A 14,025-nucleotide genomic window follows, 5' to 3' on the forward strand; every position below is an offset into this window, starting at 1 on the left:
TTTTGTGTTTACTTGGAAGGTGAATAGGGCCTGATTTGAAGGGGTTGTATGTCAAATTTTAGAGTAAATTCAACCAATACCCTCTCATGTATATTGATTTTTTAGTTATGCATTTGATTTTAACGCTTTTTTTTTTAAACATTTTCATTTTTCTAGTGAAATTTTGAAGTGTAATTTTGTCACGTGGTCAAGTTTAATTGAATTGAAAATCAACATGTGAGTATAGAATCATTGGTTCTCTACAAAGTTTGGAGTTCATTTTGAGTGTTGTAACCTTTCTCCACTCAACTTGCCAAGTGGATCTATCAAAATTAAAAATAAAAAAAATCGTTGTCCTATGGTTGGATCTTATTGGGTGGTTTTATTCAGTTATTCTTATATTTATTTCTTGATTGAAGATATCTATATTTTAAGACAACTTTAAGCAAAAATAACAATTAAGCCTCCAAGGATAGAGTTTCATTACGTTTTAGCCCCTCTACTTAAACAATATAACTAATGGATATACGGGCATGAAAATAATTACACTAATCTCCATAGTCCGTTGAACACATGATATGCAGGGACTCTTGATCACTGATTGAACACAAGCATTTTGAAAAATCTTTTAATATAGTATATATATATATATATATATATATTTTGTAAATTATTTACAAAACATGTTTCAAGTTCAGAATTCCTTCTCTCATGATATTCACCTTATATGAAAAGTGGATTCATTATTGAGCATCTCGTTCATTCATAGACAAACAACATAAATCCATTGCATTATTGGATTCATTGTTCGAATAAAATGCTTAGCTAATTCCATGTGTCTAACCATTATATATATATATATATTTAGTTATAAAAATTTTCAATTATATTAATGCATATTAATTTAATATAAAATTCATATAAATTGGGCTTAAGAAAAATAGAAGAGAATGGATGAAAATATTGGAGAAGGAGAATTTCTTCTTCACTTTTCGATCCAAGTAAAATCCAATCCTTATTTCTTCTGTTTAGTCGGTCCTATTAGGGTGATTTATGGAAGCTAGTGAAAATTTAACTACAAATGGCAATGCGAGAGTAGAGAGAAGAGATCCCAATAATGTCTAGATGCATAATTTAAAGTCAGATAGAGAGAACATACAAGTATTTCGATATGTCATGCTCATGTCTGGTCCATACCTAAGACGAGAACCTTGAAACCTAACTTTCATATTTTGTAGTTTTGCCCATGTTAGTTGTGATGGAATGTGTTAGCCCACAAGATTTCAAAATGGGCTCTTTCTTATCCGGAGAGCTGTTTCTTGGTCCCCCCCTTTCTAGAGGAGATCTTGGACAGTATATCCCCTTTTTTGATTCAAGGAAATGATTAGATCTTTGCACCAAAAACAAAAAAAAAACTTCCACCACCATAAGCAGCAATTATTTATTACCATCCTTACCCCTTTATCTTCCTCTCCTTCATTCCTCACCCCCCACCCCTCTCTCTCTCTCTGCTAAACAAAGTTGTTCTGCAAGAACCTCACAGTGGGAGTGGTAGTAGAGAAATAGGAACAGAGATGGTTGAGGACGTTGTAATAGTTGGTGCTGGAATAGCAGGGCTCACTACAGCCCTAGGACTTCACAGGTAAAAATACTACTTTCTCTTTCTCAATCAGCAGTTTATTGTGTTACTCCTATATTTGGTTGCACTCCACGGGAGTGATTCTGTTGATTTTCTGTTCTACGGGAACAAAATGGGAGTAGAATTGTGTTTGGCAAATTTTCTCCGAGGCCTTTCCCCCTCCCCCTCTTTTGGTAATCCACAATCCAGAGCTGTAGACACTAAAATAGTTCTCAGCTCATTTGCTTGGTTGCCTCTGGAACCTATGTTTATTGGCCATGGTTCTGGTTTTGTTCCACTTAATATATAATAAAGATGATGCCATTAATTTTGTAGGATGGGATTTCGAAGCTTGGTATTGGAATCATCAGACAGCTTAAGGGTTACTGGGTTTGCACTTGTGTCATGGACTAATGCATGGAAGGCCTTGGATGCAATTGCCATTGGTGATTTCCTCAGAAAACAACATGTTCAGCTTGATGGGTTAGTTCTTCTATTAGAGGATCCTCTGTTAAGTAAATTTATTAGGGCTAGACATTTCCAGGGCTTAATGAGGCATGGCCAAACAACTCACATTACTTAAGTGTTTGCAGGCTTGTGGTTGCATCAATCATATCTGGCTTTGTTACCTCCCATTTGCAATTTAAGGCTAACAGGAAACAGTAAGTAGCTTCTAGTATTATATGTAAAAGTTTAATTTCAGTGTTCAACAAAATGTTTGAGGGTCTGATGCCTCTTTTTGTTGGTTTAACCTCTGATTTTGACCAAAAACTGGGAATCTAACATGAAGACCAGGGACCCTTTTGGTGGCCAGTTTTGGCAGGGTTTCAAAACTCGGTCCCCGCCGATTCTGATCTATGAAAAATTGGTCGAAATCGCTCAAAACAAGCCTTAATCCTAGTTTCCGTACAAGGATCAGATGAGCGGAATCGGCTGGAATCAATATCAACTGATCCCATTCTGATTCTTGAAACCCTGAGTTTGGTTAAGCCTCTTTGAATTGGTTGAGCATTCTAAGACCCCAGGACCAGCTATCTAGTGAAAGAGGATTAAAAAATCGCAGCCGATCCGATTTTGGACCAATTCGAATTGGCCGATCCATGTACAAATTCTAGGGTTAGGGTAGAGTATGGCTGATTCTAGCCAATTATTATTTACCAATTCAGCATGAATTTTTTTGGGGGGGATCTAGATCTAGATCCCGATTATGGGTTTTCGAACTCTGAGTGGAGCCCCTTCTCCCACCCACTCTCTTCCCCCCCCCCCCCTCCCAAAAAGGAAAAAAAAAAGAATTATTTTTGCTTACACCACATGGTAATACTTATTCAGGCTAGTGCTAGATTTCAATTGGCTCCCAATAAAAAATAATATGTAGTATCCGATGCTCTCGTCACTGTGGGGTTTGGGGAGGATCATACTGTATGCAGCCTTACCCCCGCTTCACAGAGAGACTGTTTCCTGACTCAAATCTAGGACCACTAGGTCGCCATGGTGCAACGGTAACCCTCTCCAATTGGCTCCTAATATCATTCTCCCCCCCCCCCCCCCCGGTGCTCCCAAATCATCCTTACAATTACAAAAATTCTTCTGATGCATAGTTGGAATTGTGTATGATTTATGATTGTGGAGTTGCAAATGCAGTGAAGGCAGTGAAGTTCGTTCTTTGAAAAGGAAAGCTTTGCTAGAAGCCCTTGCAAAGGATCTACCACTAGGCACCATTAGGTTCACTTCTAAGGTTGTTTCTATTGAAGAAAAAGACAACTTGAAACTGCTGCATTTGGCTGATGGGTCCATCCTTAAGACAAAGGTAAAAACCCTTCACCAAGTAGTCAATTTTGTGCCAAATTTGATTATCATTATTCTAGATAAAAGCCCCTCAGAATCACTCTTGGGAAGTGATACCAAAAGCTCTAGTAAAGACTCTTGCATACTTCTTCAGTTCACAAGACTCACAACCATAAGATCTAGCTACTACATTGTTTTCCAATTTCAGGTATTAGTTGGGTGTGATGGAGTGAATTCAATTGTTGCAAAATGGCTGGGTCTTGAAAAGCCAGTCCTGTCTGGGAGATGGGCAATTAGGGGCTGTGCAAAGTACTTGGGTGGACATGGCCTTGAGCCCAACTTCTTGCTGTTCTTTGGAAATGGCTCTCGTACTGGTCTAATGCCTTGTGATGAGAAGACTGCATATTGGTTTTTCACTTGGACTGCATCTGCCGAGCGTAAGTATTTCATGTTCTTTTCTATTATTCCCAAAAGTTCTTTAAGTCAAGGGTAAAAATAGTTTGGGGAAAGTTTTCATACACGGTCGTGTAAGTCGTGTATGTGAGAGGGTGGGAGTTTCAAGGCATTAATTAATGGGTGGGGATTTATGACTTTTCCAATTCTTTGTGAGAGACCCTCTCACATAAACGACTTACACAGCCGTGTATGAAAACTTTCCCCAAATAGTTTTTTAAAATAATTTAAAAATGCACTTTCCATAATGCCATTGTCTCAGCATGTTTTTTGAATGCATATGTGAAATGACAAAATTTTACCTTTTCTAAAAGAAGAAGTTTGTTATACTAAGAGGACAAAAAAATAAATTTAAAAATTATTTGACACCTTAAGGGGTGTCAATTAGAAAATCCCTACTCTTCATATAGGCTCAGTTTTTGTTGGATATAAAATGTTGTTATATAAAGTTTTAAAAGGACAAAGTGGGAATGTTTCTAATCATTATCAAGTTATCAACAATAACTGTGTTACTAAAACTAAAACTTACTGAATATTGTAGCTATATTTTATTTCAATTTTCAATCATACTACTAAGATTTAGCAGAATAATATGACTAGAAATTTTACATTCTTTTCAGCTAGTACCTAAAATGTAGCTATTTTCTCTTGTGCCATTGGTCTTTTCTTCTTAAAATAATTTATCATTTCCGGTCCTCATTTTACATCCAACCAAACAGAGCCATAGTGGTATGTTATGTGATGCTTTCACAATTAACTCATTGAATCTTTCTTTGTTCTTCACAATGGTTGGATGCAGACAAAGACATACAAGAGAACCCAACCATGATGAAACAGTTTGTGTTGAGTAATCTTGGGAAAGTGCCTGAGGCCTTAGTGAATGTCATAGAAAGCACTCCCTTGGGAAGTTTAGTGGCCTCACCATTGAAGTTCAGGAAGCCATGGAATGTGTTATGGGGAGAGATCTACAAGGGAAATGTCTGTGTAGCTGGTGATGCCCTCCACCCGATGACACCGGACATTGGTCAAGGTGGGTGTGCAGCATTAGAAGATGGTGTTGTTCTGGCCAGGTGCCTTGCCGAGGCCCTGTCAAAGGATTCAAGAAGAGAATCTAACTTAGGAGTTGAGGATAAAGAAGATGAATTCAATAGGATAAAAAAGGGTTTGGAGAAATTTGCAAAGGAAAGAAGATGGAGAAGCTTTGAACTTATTAGTACAGCTTATGTGGTGGGTTTGATACAACAAAGTAATGGAAAAGTTATTAGTTTCTTAAGGGATAATTTTCTATCATCATTTTTAGCTGGGTTGCTGTTGAAGAGGGCTGCTTATGATTGTGGGAAACTCAACATCTCTTAAGTTGTTCTTAGTTTGAGAGGAATTTGTCATTCAGATATGTACCCAGTGCACGAGGCTCCCGCCACTGCGGTGTCTGGAAAGGGTCATAATGTACGCAGCCTTAGCCCTACTTTCTCTGAGAGGCTGTTTCCAGTGTCATTCAGATATGTATTAAATTAAAATTTTTAGAGATGTCATAGTTATTTAAAGGTAGATCATCTCAAGGTGAATACATAGACTCTTTTGAAGTACATGTCTGTGTACAGGATATATGTAAGCGTGTGTACTGTATTAAGTTCGTTCTCAAACATCAAAATCATGATTTCGTGATCGCTCATAGGCTGTGTTTGGTATGTATTTTTGGAATAGATTCTGAGTCTAGTACATATTTTAAAATTGAATTCTTCCTCTTTTCTCACCTGCGTTCTTGATCAATAATCTATTTTGAGAATGCATAAAAAAAAACTCAGCCCTAATGTTTGACAAAAGAACAAGTGCAACACTCTTGGCCTGCTGCTGCCTAACATTCTACATGTAAGAACACTGACCCATAATTCTTTAATTTCCCATGAAAAGATTTTTTTTTTAAAGATAAATTTAGCTAGAGATGAGTGTAGTTCATCGTGAGTCAAAGAAGGAATCGGTCCTTATTTATCTAAATGGGCTCATATTCTCTGTGCCGCAGTGCAGGCTGCACCCAGACACATGAGCCTGCCACTCAGGGGGGCAAGGTGGTCAGTGCATCCACCCCCCATGTGTCTAGGTACAGCCTACGCCCCCAGATCAGAGAACATTCTCCCTATCCAAATATAGACACTACTTGTGATATATATAAGGGAAAAAGAACTCTCTCCGAGTGTGTGTGGTCTATGCCGACGCTTCCATGATTTTATCTCTCTTTTTCATATGAAAAGACACCTCTGTCCCCTTTCATTTTTCAATTTGGTTTTCCTCCCGTTGTGACGAAAGCTGGAGGGTCTAGCCCAGCAAAACACCCAAAAACAGGAGTGGTTTTTGGTCATTTCACAGGTGGGACCCAAGTGGGCCCATATGAAATGACCATAACCCCTGTTTTTGGGTGTTTTTGCTGGACTGGACCCTCCGGCTCCTGCCACGGCTGGAGGAGTGCCAGATCCTTCATTCCGGCCCCTAAGTTCAAATCATCCATTACCGGTGGTTCCTTCTCTTACTTGTCCGCCCCTAAGAAGACCAAAGTTAGAGGCCTCCGAGAAGAAGCTGATGCCGAATGATGTCAGTTTCTCTTGTCTCCTCTTGTTTTTTGGGCTTTTGAGTTTCTCTCTGAACATTACTTCTGTTTGATCACTTTCGGGTTTCATTCTTATGCTACCATATGAACGAAGTATCAGTTTTGTCTCTAATTGCAAACAATTAAAAGCATAACCTTACTTTAAGAAAACAATCAAATGAGAGTTTCTTAAGAAACCAATTCTCAATGAGAGGTTTTAAATGCTTTTAGGTTTCAGTTTGATCACGACAGCCCAAAAATCTGTAAAATCCAATCCTGGTTTCCCCTCTTTAGTCAGTCCTATTTGGGTGAGTTACGGAACTAGTAAAAGTTTGACTAAAGACGGCAATGACAGAGTAGAGATTAGAGATCCCAATAACGTCTAGTTGCATAATAATCCAAGCTAGATAGACATATCTCAAAATTACACCTCGAAACGTAACTTCCACCGTCAGCACAGCCATTATTGACGTAAGTTCCACCATCAGCCGTAGCTATCATTGATTTCCATCCTCCAATTGCTCCTTTATCTTTCTCTCCATTCCTCACTCCCACCCTCTCTCTCTCTGCTAAACAATTTTGTTCTGCAACAACCTCACAGTGGGAGTGGTAGTAGAGAAATGAGAACAGAGGTGGTTGAAGACGTTGTAATAGTTGGTGCTGGAATAGCAGGGCTCACTACATCCCTAGGACTTCACAGGTATACTACTTCCTCTTTCTCAATCAGGGGTTTATTTACTACACCTATACTTTTTGAACTGAGTTTTCCCCTGAAAATTATCGCCCCCAGTACTACTGGGGGTGCTGTGCGCATCGTGCGGTGCAGCACCGCCCATGTGTGCACGGTGGGGACTATTTACTACACCTATACTTTTTGGCCTGAGTTTTCCTCGGAAAATTATCGCCCCCAGAACGCATCCCAGTAGTACTGGGGGCGATAAAAATTTGTTTTCTCCACACCCACAGTAAGGGAGAACAGAGGGGTTTGGATGGTCTTGATTGGGGATCGGTGAACAGTAGGAGGTATTATACAGGGGGAGATATTTATGAGTTCAGATTTACTACCCACATGGGGATGGGTGAGGACAGATTTGACTAGAGGTGGGTCCCACACCCCCATGGAGAGTTCAGATCTGTCCCCACCCATCCCCATGTGGGTAGCTGATCCAGACTCGATATTTACAGCCATTGATGGCTGTATTTTTCCTGGTAAACAGTAAGTGATATTATATAGTGGGAGATATTTACAGCCATTGGTGGCTGTACTTTTCCTGAAACATGTCTTTCGCTTATTTTTCAATCTGATTTTGGGTCTATTTGTGACATTTAGTGTTATTAGGTGGATCTCAAATATAAAAGATGATACAGAGGAGTGGATGAAGTGGAGAGGTGCATCCGGAGTGTTGTGTGATCGACGTATTTCTTTAAAACTTAAAAGAAAATTTTATAGGATAATCATACGACTGGCTATGATGTGTGGGAATGTTGGACAGTTAAGAATCATCATATATATAAAACTTAGTGTAGCAGAGATGAGTGGCAAAACTAAGAAGGATAAAGTAAAGAATGATCATATTAGAGTTTGTTTGGGAGTAGCTCCGATACATACTACGAGAAAGTCGTTTGAGGTGGTATGGCCATGTACAACAGAGGCCTTTGGATGCTTTAATACGGAGGAATGATTTGATTCAGATTAAAAGAACTAAAAGAGTAAAGGGCAGATCTAAAATGATCTTAGGAGAAGTTGTGAGGAAAGACATGCATAGCTTAGGCCTTGCAAGTATGACCTCAAATAGAGTTGATTGGAGGGCAAGAATCCATGTAGCCGACCCCATTTGTTGTTGTTGTAGGTGGATCTCAAATCACATAGAATTGTCATGTGACAAGCATTGCTCAAGGAAGCAGAATTGGATGTTGATTCTGATCCGATTCTTATAGTCTGCCCTCCATGTGAATCAAAATAGTAGCAGCTGTTATACTATCTTTTATTCCCCCCCCCCCCCTCCCAAATAAAAAAAAAAAGAAGGATTTTAGAAGAGCTATATTTACCAGATTGAGAGATCTTTTTATATTTAAATGGAACCCTTTTTTTTCGGCCACCTAACATGTCTAATGGCAGATATGAGGCTTTCTAGGTTTAATCTGTAGTTCTCAGCACATTTTCTTGGTTGCCTCGGCAACCTTTGTTTACTTGCCATGGTTTTGGTTTTGTTCCACTTGATAATAAAGATGATGCCATTAATTTTGTAGGATGGCATTGCGAAGCTTGGTATTGGAATCATCAGACGCCTTGAGAGCCTCTGGGTATGCACTTGTGTTATGGGCTAATGCATGGAAGGCCTTGGATGCGGTAGGCGTTGGTGATTTCCTCAGAGAACAACACGTTCAGCTTGATGGGTAGTTCTTCTATTAGACGATCCTCTGTTAAGCAATTTTATTGGGGTTAGACATTTTCATGCCGGAATGAGGCATGGCCAACAACTCACATTAGATATGTGTTTGCAGGTTTGTGGCTGCATCAACCAAATCTGGCCTTGCTATTTCCCATATGCCATTTAAGGCTGACAGGAAACAGTAAGTGGCTTCTAGTTTATATAAATTCGGGAAAAAGTTCTCTGAGCTGTCAAGGGAGGGTACTCTAGCGTGTACACACACACACACACATAAAATGATCTCACTACATAAAATGATCTCACTGCCCCTCTATGTATGAAACCATTCCATCACACCTCATTGTTGCGCTCATCTATGCTGCTTGCAGAGAATACCCTCTCCCATAAACTTTTGATCACATGGTGGATCAACTGTTTAAGGGTCTAGTGCCCCTTTTTGTTGGTTTAACCTTTGATTTTGATAAAAAACTGGGAATCTGAGTATCTGACAGGAAGACTGTGGACCTATTAGGTGGCCAGTTTTGGTGGGATTTAAAAACCCAGAATTGGGATCCAAATTGGTCTCGGCCAATTTCGATCCATAAGATATTGATTGGCATTGGCCAAAACATGCCTTCACTCTTGTTCTGTACAAGGATGAGACGAGCCGGATTGACCAGGATCCAATCCTAATTCTTGAACCCTGAGTTTTGGTTTAGCCCCTTTAACTTGGTTGAGCATTCTAGGACCCCAGGGCCAGCTATCTAGTGGAAGAGGATTGAAAAATCAGAACCAGATCGGCTGAGGTGATCCCAATTCTGGTTTATTCAAATCTGCCGATCCATGTACAAATTATAGGGTTAGGGCAGAATATGGCCAATTCCAGCTGATTACTTACTGATTCAGCCCGATTTTGATCTGATCCATGTACAAATTTTAGGGATAGGGTAGAATATCGCTTATTACTAACTGATTCAGCCCAATTCTGATCTGATCCCAGATTGGAGTTGTCTGGACCTGATCCGGACCAATTCCGTGTTTTGAACCCTGAGTGGAACTCCTTCCCTTCCAAAAAATAATTTGTTTTGTTACCACATAGTATTACTTATTTGGACTTACTGTCAGAATCCAATTGACTCCCAATATAATCCTTTATTCATAAGAAAGAAAAATCCCAATATCTATTTTTTTTTTCCCCTTTTGAGACGGCACCTAAATCTTCCTTACAATTACATAAATGCTTCTGATGGACTTGTGGTCAGTTTATTAATTTGTACTTGCAAATGCAGTGAAGGCAATGAAGTTCGTTCTGTGAAAAGGAAAGCTTTGCTAGAAGCCCTTGCAAAGGATCTACCACCAGGCACCATTAGGTTCACTTCCAAGGTTGTTTCTATTGAAGAAGCAGACAACATAAAACTGCTGCATTTGGCTGATGGGTCCATCCTCAAGACCAAGGTGAGAACCCCTCAGAATCACTGTGAAGAAGTGATACCAAAACCTCTCTTACATACTTCTTCAGTTCACAAGACTCACAACTATCAGATCTACTACATTGTTTTCCAATTTCAGGTATTAATTGGGTGTGATGGAGTGAATTCAGTTGTTACAAAATGGCTGGGTCTTGAAAAGCCAGTATTCTCTGGGAGATGGTCAATTAGGGGCTGTGCAGAGTACTTGGATGGACATGGGTTTGAGCGCAATTTCTTGCAGTTCTATGGAAATGGCTTTCGCTCTGGTCTAGTGCCTTGTGATGAGAAGACTGTATATTGGTTTTTCACTTGGACTCCATCTGCCGAGCGTAAGTATTTCACTATTTCATCTTACAAGTCTCTGCATTTAACTATGGGAACTATGGGATTTTCTGAATGACACCTCTATAGGTGTATTTAGAACATGTAACATTCTTTTGATTTCATCTTGTCTTATTTTTAAGATGTTTTTTTTTTTAAAATCAAAGGTAAAAGAGAGTTTTGAAATTATTTGAAAGTGACTTACCATCATTTTTCGAAGTAGGGGTGTCAAATTTCAGCTCGAACCGGTCTGACCAATCGAAACCATTCGGTTCAGTCCAGACTCATGAATTGAATTCTTAGCGGACCAGCTTCGATCTGGTATTTCATAAAACCGATAGAAAACTAAACCCTATAAAAATCCAAAAATTGGAAAATGCAATAAAAAATAACTTTTTGTTATTATGAAAAATTGAGACTGAATCAAACCAACCCAATAACAAAACGACAGGAGCCCAGTAGCCTACCCCAATGCAAATCTGAAACCGAAACCGATCCACTATCTTATTGGGTCAGCTTCAGTTTGGCACAGTTGAGATCGAAAACTGGTTCAGCCCAATCGAAACCAGACCTAATTGACCGATTGACACCTCTAAGTCAATGTCGTCATTGTTTACATGTTTTTTGAGTACACATGTAAAATAACAAGTTTAGACCTCACCAAATAGGAAAAAAGTGTGTTAAATTAAGAGGGCAAAAAAATAAGTTAAAAATTATTTGACAACTTAAGGAGTGTCAAATAAGAAAATCCCTTTAACTATTCTTCATACAGGATTCAAAGGACAAAAGTGAGAATTTTTCTAATCATTACCAACTATAACTATATATATGTTACTAATGAAAACACTTACTGAATATAGTAGCTATATATTTACTTGGATTTAATGGGAAAAAAAAATATGACAATGTAGAAAATTTTCTCTCCTTTTCAACTACTCTCTAAAATGTAGCTATTTTCTATTATGCCATTGGTCTTTCCTTGTTACAACAATTTATCATTTTTTCTCATTTTACATCCAACCAGACAGAGCCATAGTGGTATGTTATGTGAGGCTTTCACATTTAACTCATTGATTCTTTCTCTGTTCTTCTCAATGGTTGGATGCAGACAAAGACATACAAGAGAACCCAGCCATGATGAAACAGTTTGTGTTGAGTAATCTGGGGAAAGTACCTGAGGCCTTAGAGAATGCCATAGAAAGCACTCCCTTGGGAAGTTTTGTGGCCTCACAATTAAAGTTCAGGAAGCCATGGAATTTGTTATGGGGAGAGATCTCCAAGGGAAATGTCTGTGTAGCTGGTGATGCCCTCCACCCGATGACACCGGATATCGGTCAAGGTGGGTGTTCAGCATTAGAAGATGGTGTTGTTCTGGCCAGGTGCCTTGCCGAAGCCCTGTCAAAGGAGTCAAGAGGAGAATCTAACTTCAAAGTTGAAGATGAATTCAATAGTATAAAAAAGGGTTTGGAGAAATTTGCAAAGGAAAGGAGATGGAGAAGCTTTGAACTTATTAGCACAGCTTATCTGGTGGGTTTGATACAACAAAGTGAAGGAAAAGTCTATAGTTTCTTAAGAGATAATTTGCTGTCATCATTCTTAGCTGGGTTGCTGTTGAAGAGGGCTTCTTATGATTGTGGGACACTCAATATCTCTTAAGTTGTTCTAACTTTGGAAGTGGTTGTCCTTGAGATATGTATATTGAATTAAAATTTGTATAGAGATCATCAGAGTTATTTAAAAGTAGATCAAATCATGGTGAATACATAAGTTCTTTTGAAGTAAATGTCTGTTTACATGATATATGTAAGCTTGTTTACTGTATCAAGTCAGTTCACAAGATCATGATTTCATGATCACTCAAAATTGGAAACCTAGGTTGTGTTTGGTATGCATTATTCCTATTTTCTCGTTTTAGAACACATTTTAGATCAAGAATCTCTTCCGAGAATGTATACAAAACATAGCCCTAATGTTTGACAAATGAACAAGTGCAACCCTCTTGAGCTACTGCTACCTAACATTCTACATGTAAGAACACTGACCCTAAGAACTCTTAATTGCCCATGAAAAGATTCTCTTCTAAAGACTATTTTAGCTAGAGATAATTGTGGTTCATCGTGAGTCAAATAAGGAATCTCTCCTTGCTGTCCACAAATATAGCCACTAATTGCGTTTGGAATTTCTCATTTGTCTTTTTTTTTGGGGGTAATTTACACATACCACCCCTGAGGTTTGATGAAAGGATAATTTTACCCCCACAGTTTTGGAAAATTCTGCGTACCCCCCTGATGTTTGCAAACGGTAACAAATAAGCCCATTCCGTCAGTTTATGACTAACATCGTTAAAAATACAATGTGAATTGTCGAAATTGCCTATGCAAGAAACGAAAAAAAAAAAAAAAACACATGCAACTCATCTTCCCCAAATCGATTGGGGAAGATGAGTTGTAAGTATCCAAAATACTCACAAAGCATACAGTGATCACATTCCCATATTAAAAAAAACGCCTGCAAACTCATCTTCCCCAATGTTCTCAATGGTGAATTGATCATTCGCTATCCTTTGAGTTATGAGAGGCTCTCTGTGAGCAATTTTAAGTGAACAAATCCGCCTAGGACTTTGCTAAGAAGGCATAAGTTCCAGCCCTCTGCACTCTATGGTAGAGTACTTCGATCTCCAACTCATATTCGACGAAGACAATAAATTACGTAGGGTTGAGATTCTTGGGAGGGGTATTTCAGGCAAATCAAAAAATAGGGTGGCGGTGGGGGAGAGATTTTGGCGCTTGAGTGCTCTTGACCACCTCTAGTTGGCAGAGCAAAAAACCTTTCTCCTATAATTATTTTTTAGTATGGTAATAGTGTTGGGTGTTTGCTTTGTTCATGCAGATAATGGCATGACAGGTAATCAATACATGAGAGTGTTGGGTGTTTGCTTTGTTCCGCACTCTTCAATAAAATTGGATTCGATTCATCACCCTCCCCTCCTATTATTACAGAATGGCTGCACTCTGGTATTGTCGTATGAAGCCCTCTCCCTTGATTGAATTAGGATTTGATATTTAACATCTGAACCAATCTACGCCATTCTGAGAACTATCATATCATTTTCCACATGGCAAAAATGAGATATCTACTTGGAAATTGGTTTCCAAGTGAGCCGACTAGATGATTTTTCCCCTCTAATCTTATGGGGTGTGATCGTGTGTAATTTTTATCCTCTCTTGTTCACTGTTCGGATTATCCTGTCCCCTCATATGGGGTGTGAAATGACGACTTAATCTCCCTAGGGCAGTGCATTTAGGCAGGGGGTTAGGTTGTCATTTCGCACCCCCATGTGAGAGAACAGGACGATCAGTTCCTGCCGATCGTTAGGATCTGTGAAAAAAAATGGGTCAGCCAAAGCTGCCCCAACCCTAAATTTTGGAATGGCATCGAACCAATCAA

The 14,025-nt window shown here is 39.0% G+C and overlaps 1 protein-coding gene across 5 annotated transcripts; it reads left to right on the forward strand.

Moving 5' to 3' along the window:
* Positions 1–1,414: 1,414 nt before the first annotated feature.
* Positions 1,415–12,437, forward strand: LOC122652686 (monooxygenase 2-like). Of its 5 annotated transcripts, XM_043846498.1 has the most exons (7): positions 1,415–1,482; positions 7,000–7,116; positions 8,667–8,813; positions 8,922–8,990; positions 10,078–10,243; positions 10,358–10,586; positions 11,687–12,437. In XM_043846498.1, the coding sequence occupies exons 2-7, from the start codon at positions 7,037–7,039 to the stop codon at positions 12,232–12,234; spliced, it is 1,239 nt and encodes a 412-aa protein (XP_043702433.1). In that variant the 5' UTR covers positions 1,415–1,482; positions 7,000–7,036; the 3' UTR covers positions 12,235–12,437. The 5 variants fall into 5 exon arrangements, with proteins under 5 accessions (XP_043702433.1, XP_043702436.1, XP_043702435.1 ...); XM_043846501.1 differs by lacking the exons at positions 7,000–7,116; positions 8,667–8,813; positions 8,922–8,990 and adding exons at positions 1,934–2,080; positions 2,191–2,259 and having other exon boundaries at positions 1,449–1,621; XM_043846500.1 differs by lacking the exons at positions 7,000–7,116; positions 8,667–8,813 and adding an exon at positions 1,934–2,080 and having other exon boundaries at positions 1,449–1,621.
* Positions 12,438–14,025: the final 1,588 nt, after the last annotated feature.

Source organism: Telopea speciosissima, chromosome 2 (genome assembly GCF_018873765.1).
Source record: "Telopea speciosissima isolate NSW1024214 ecotype Mountain lineage chromosome 2, Tspe_v1, whole genome shotgun sequence".
Lineage (NCBI taxonomy): Eukaryota > Viridiplantae > Streptophyta > Magnoliopsida > Proteales > Proteaceae > Telopea > Telopea speciosissima.

What these genes read in the sequence shown, in the direction of transcription:
- LOC122652686 (XM_043846498.1), top strand. Translation starts at nt 7,037, where the DNA reads ATGAGAACAGAGGTGGTTGAAGACGTTGTAATAGTTGGTGCTGGAATA. An exon ending in ACATCCCTAGGACTTCACAG is followed by an intron (nt 7,117 to 8,666) that starts GTATACTACTTC and finishes TTAATTTTGTAG; the next exon opens with GATGGCATTGCGAAGCTTGG. An exon ending in TTGGACTCCATCTGCCGAGC is followed by an intron (nt 10,587 to 11,686) that starts GTAAGTATTTCA and finishes GGTTGGATGCAG; the next exon opens with ACAAAGACATACAAGAGAAC.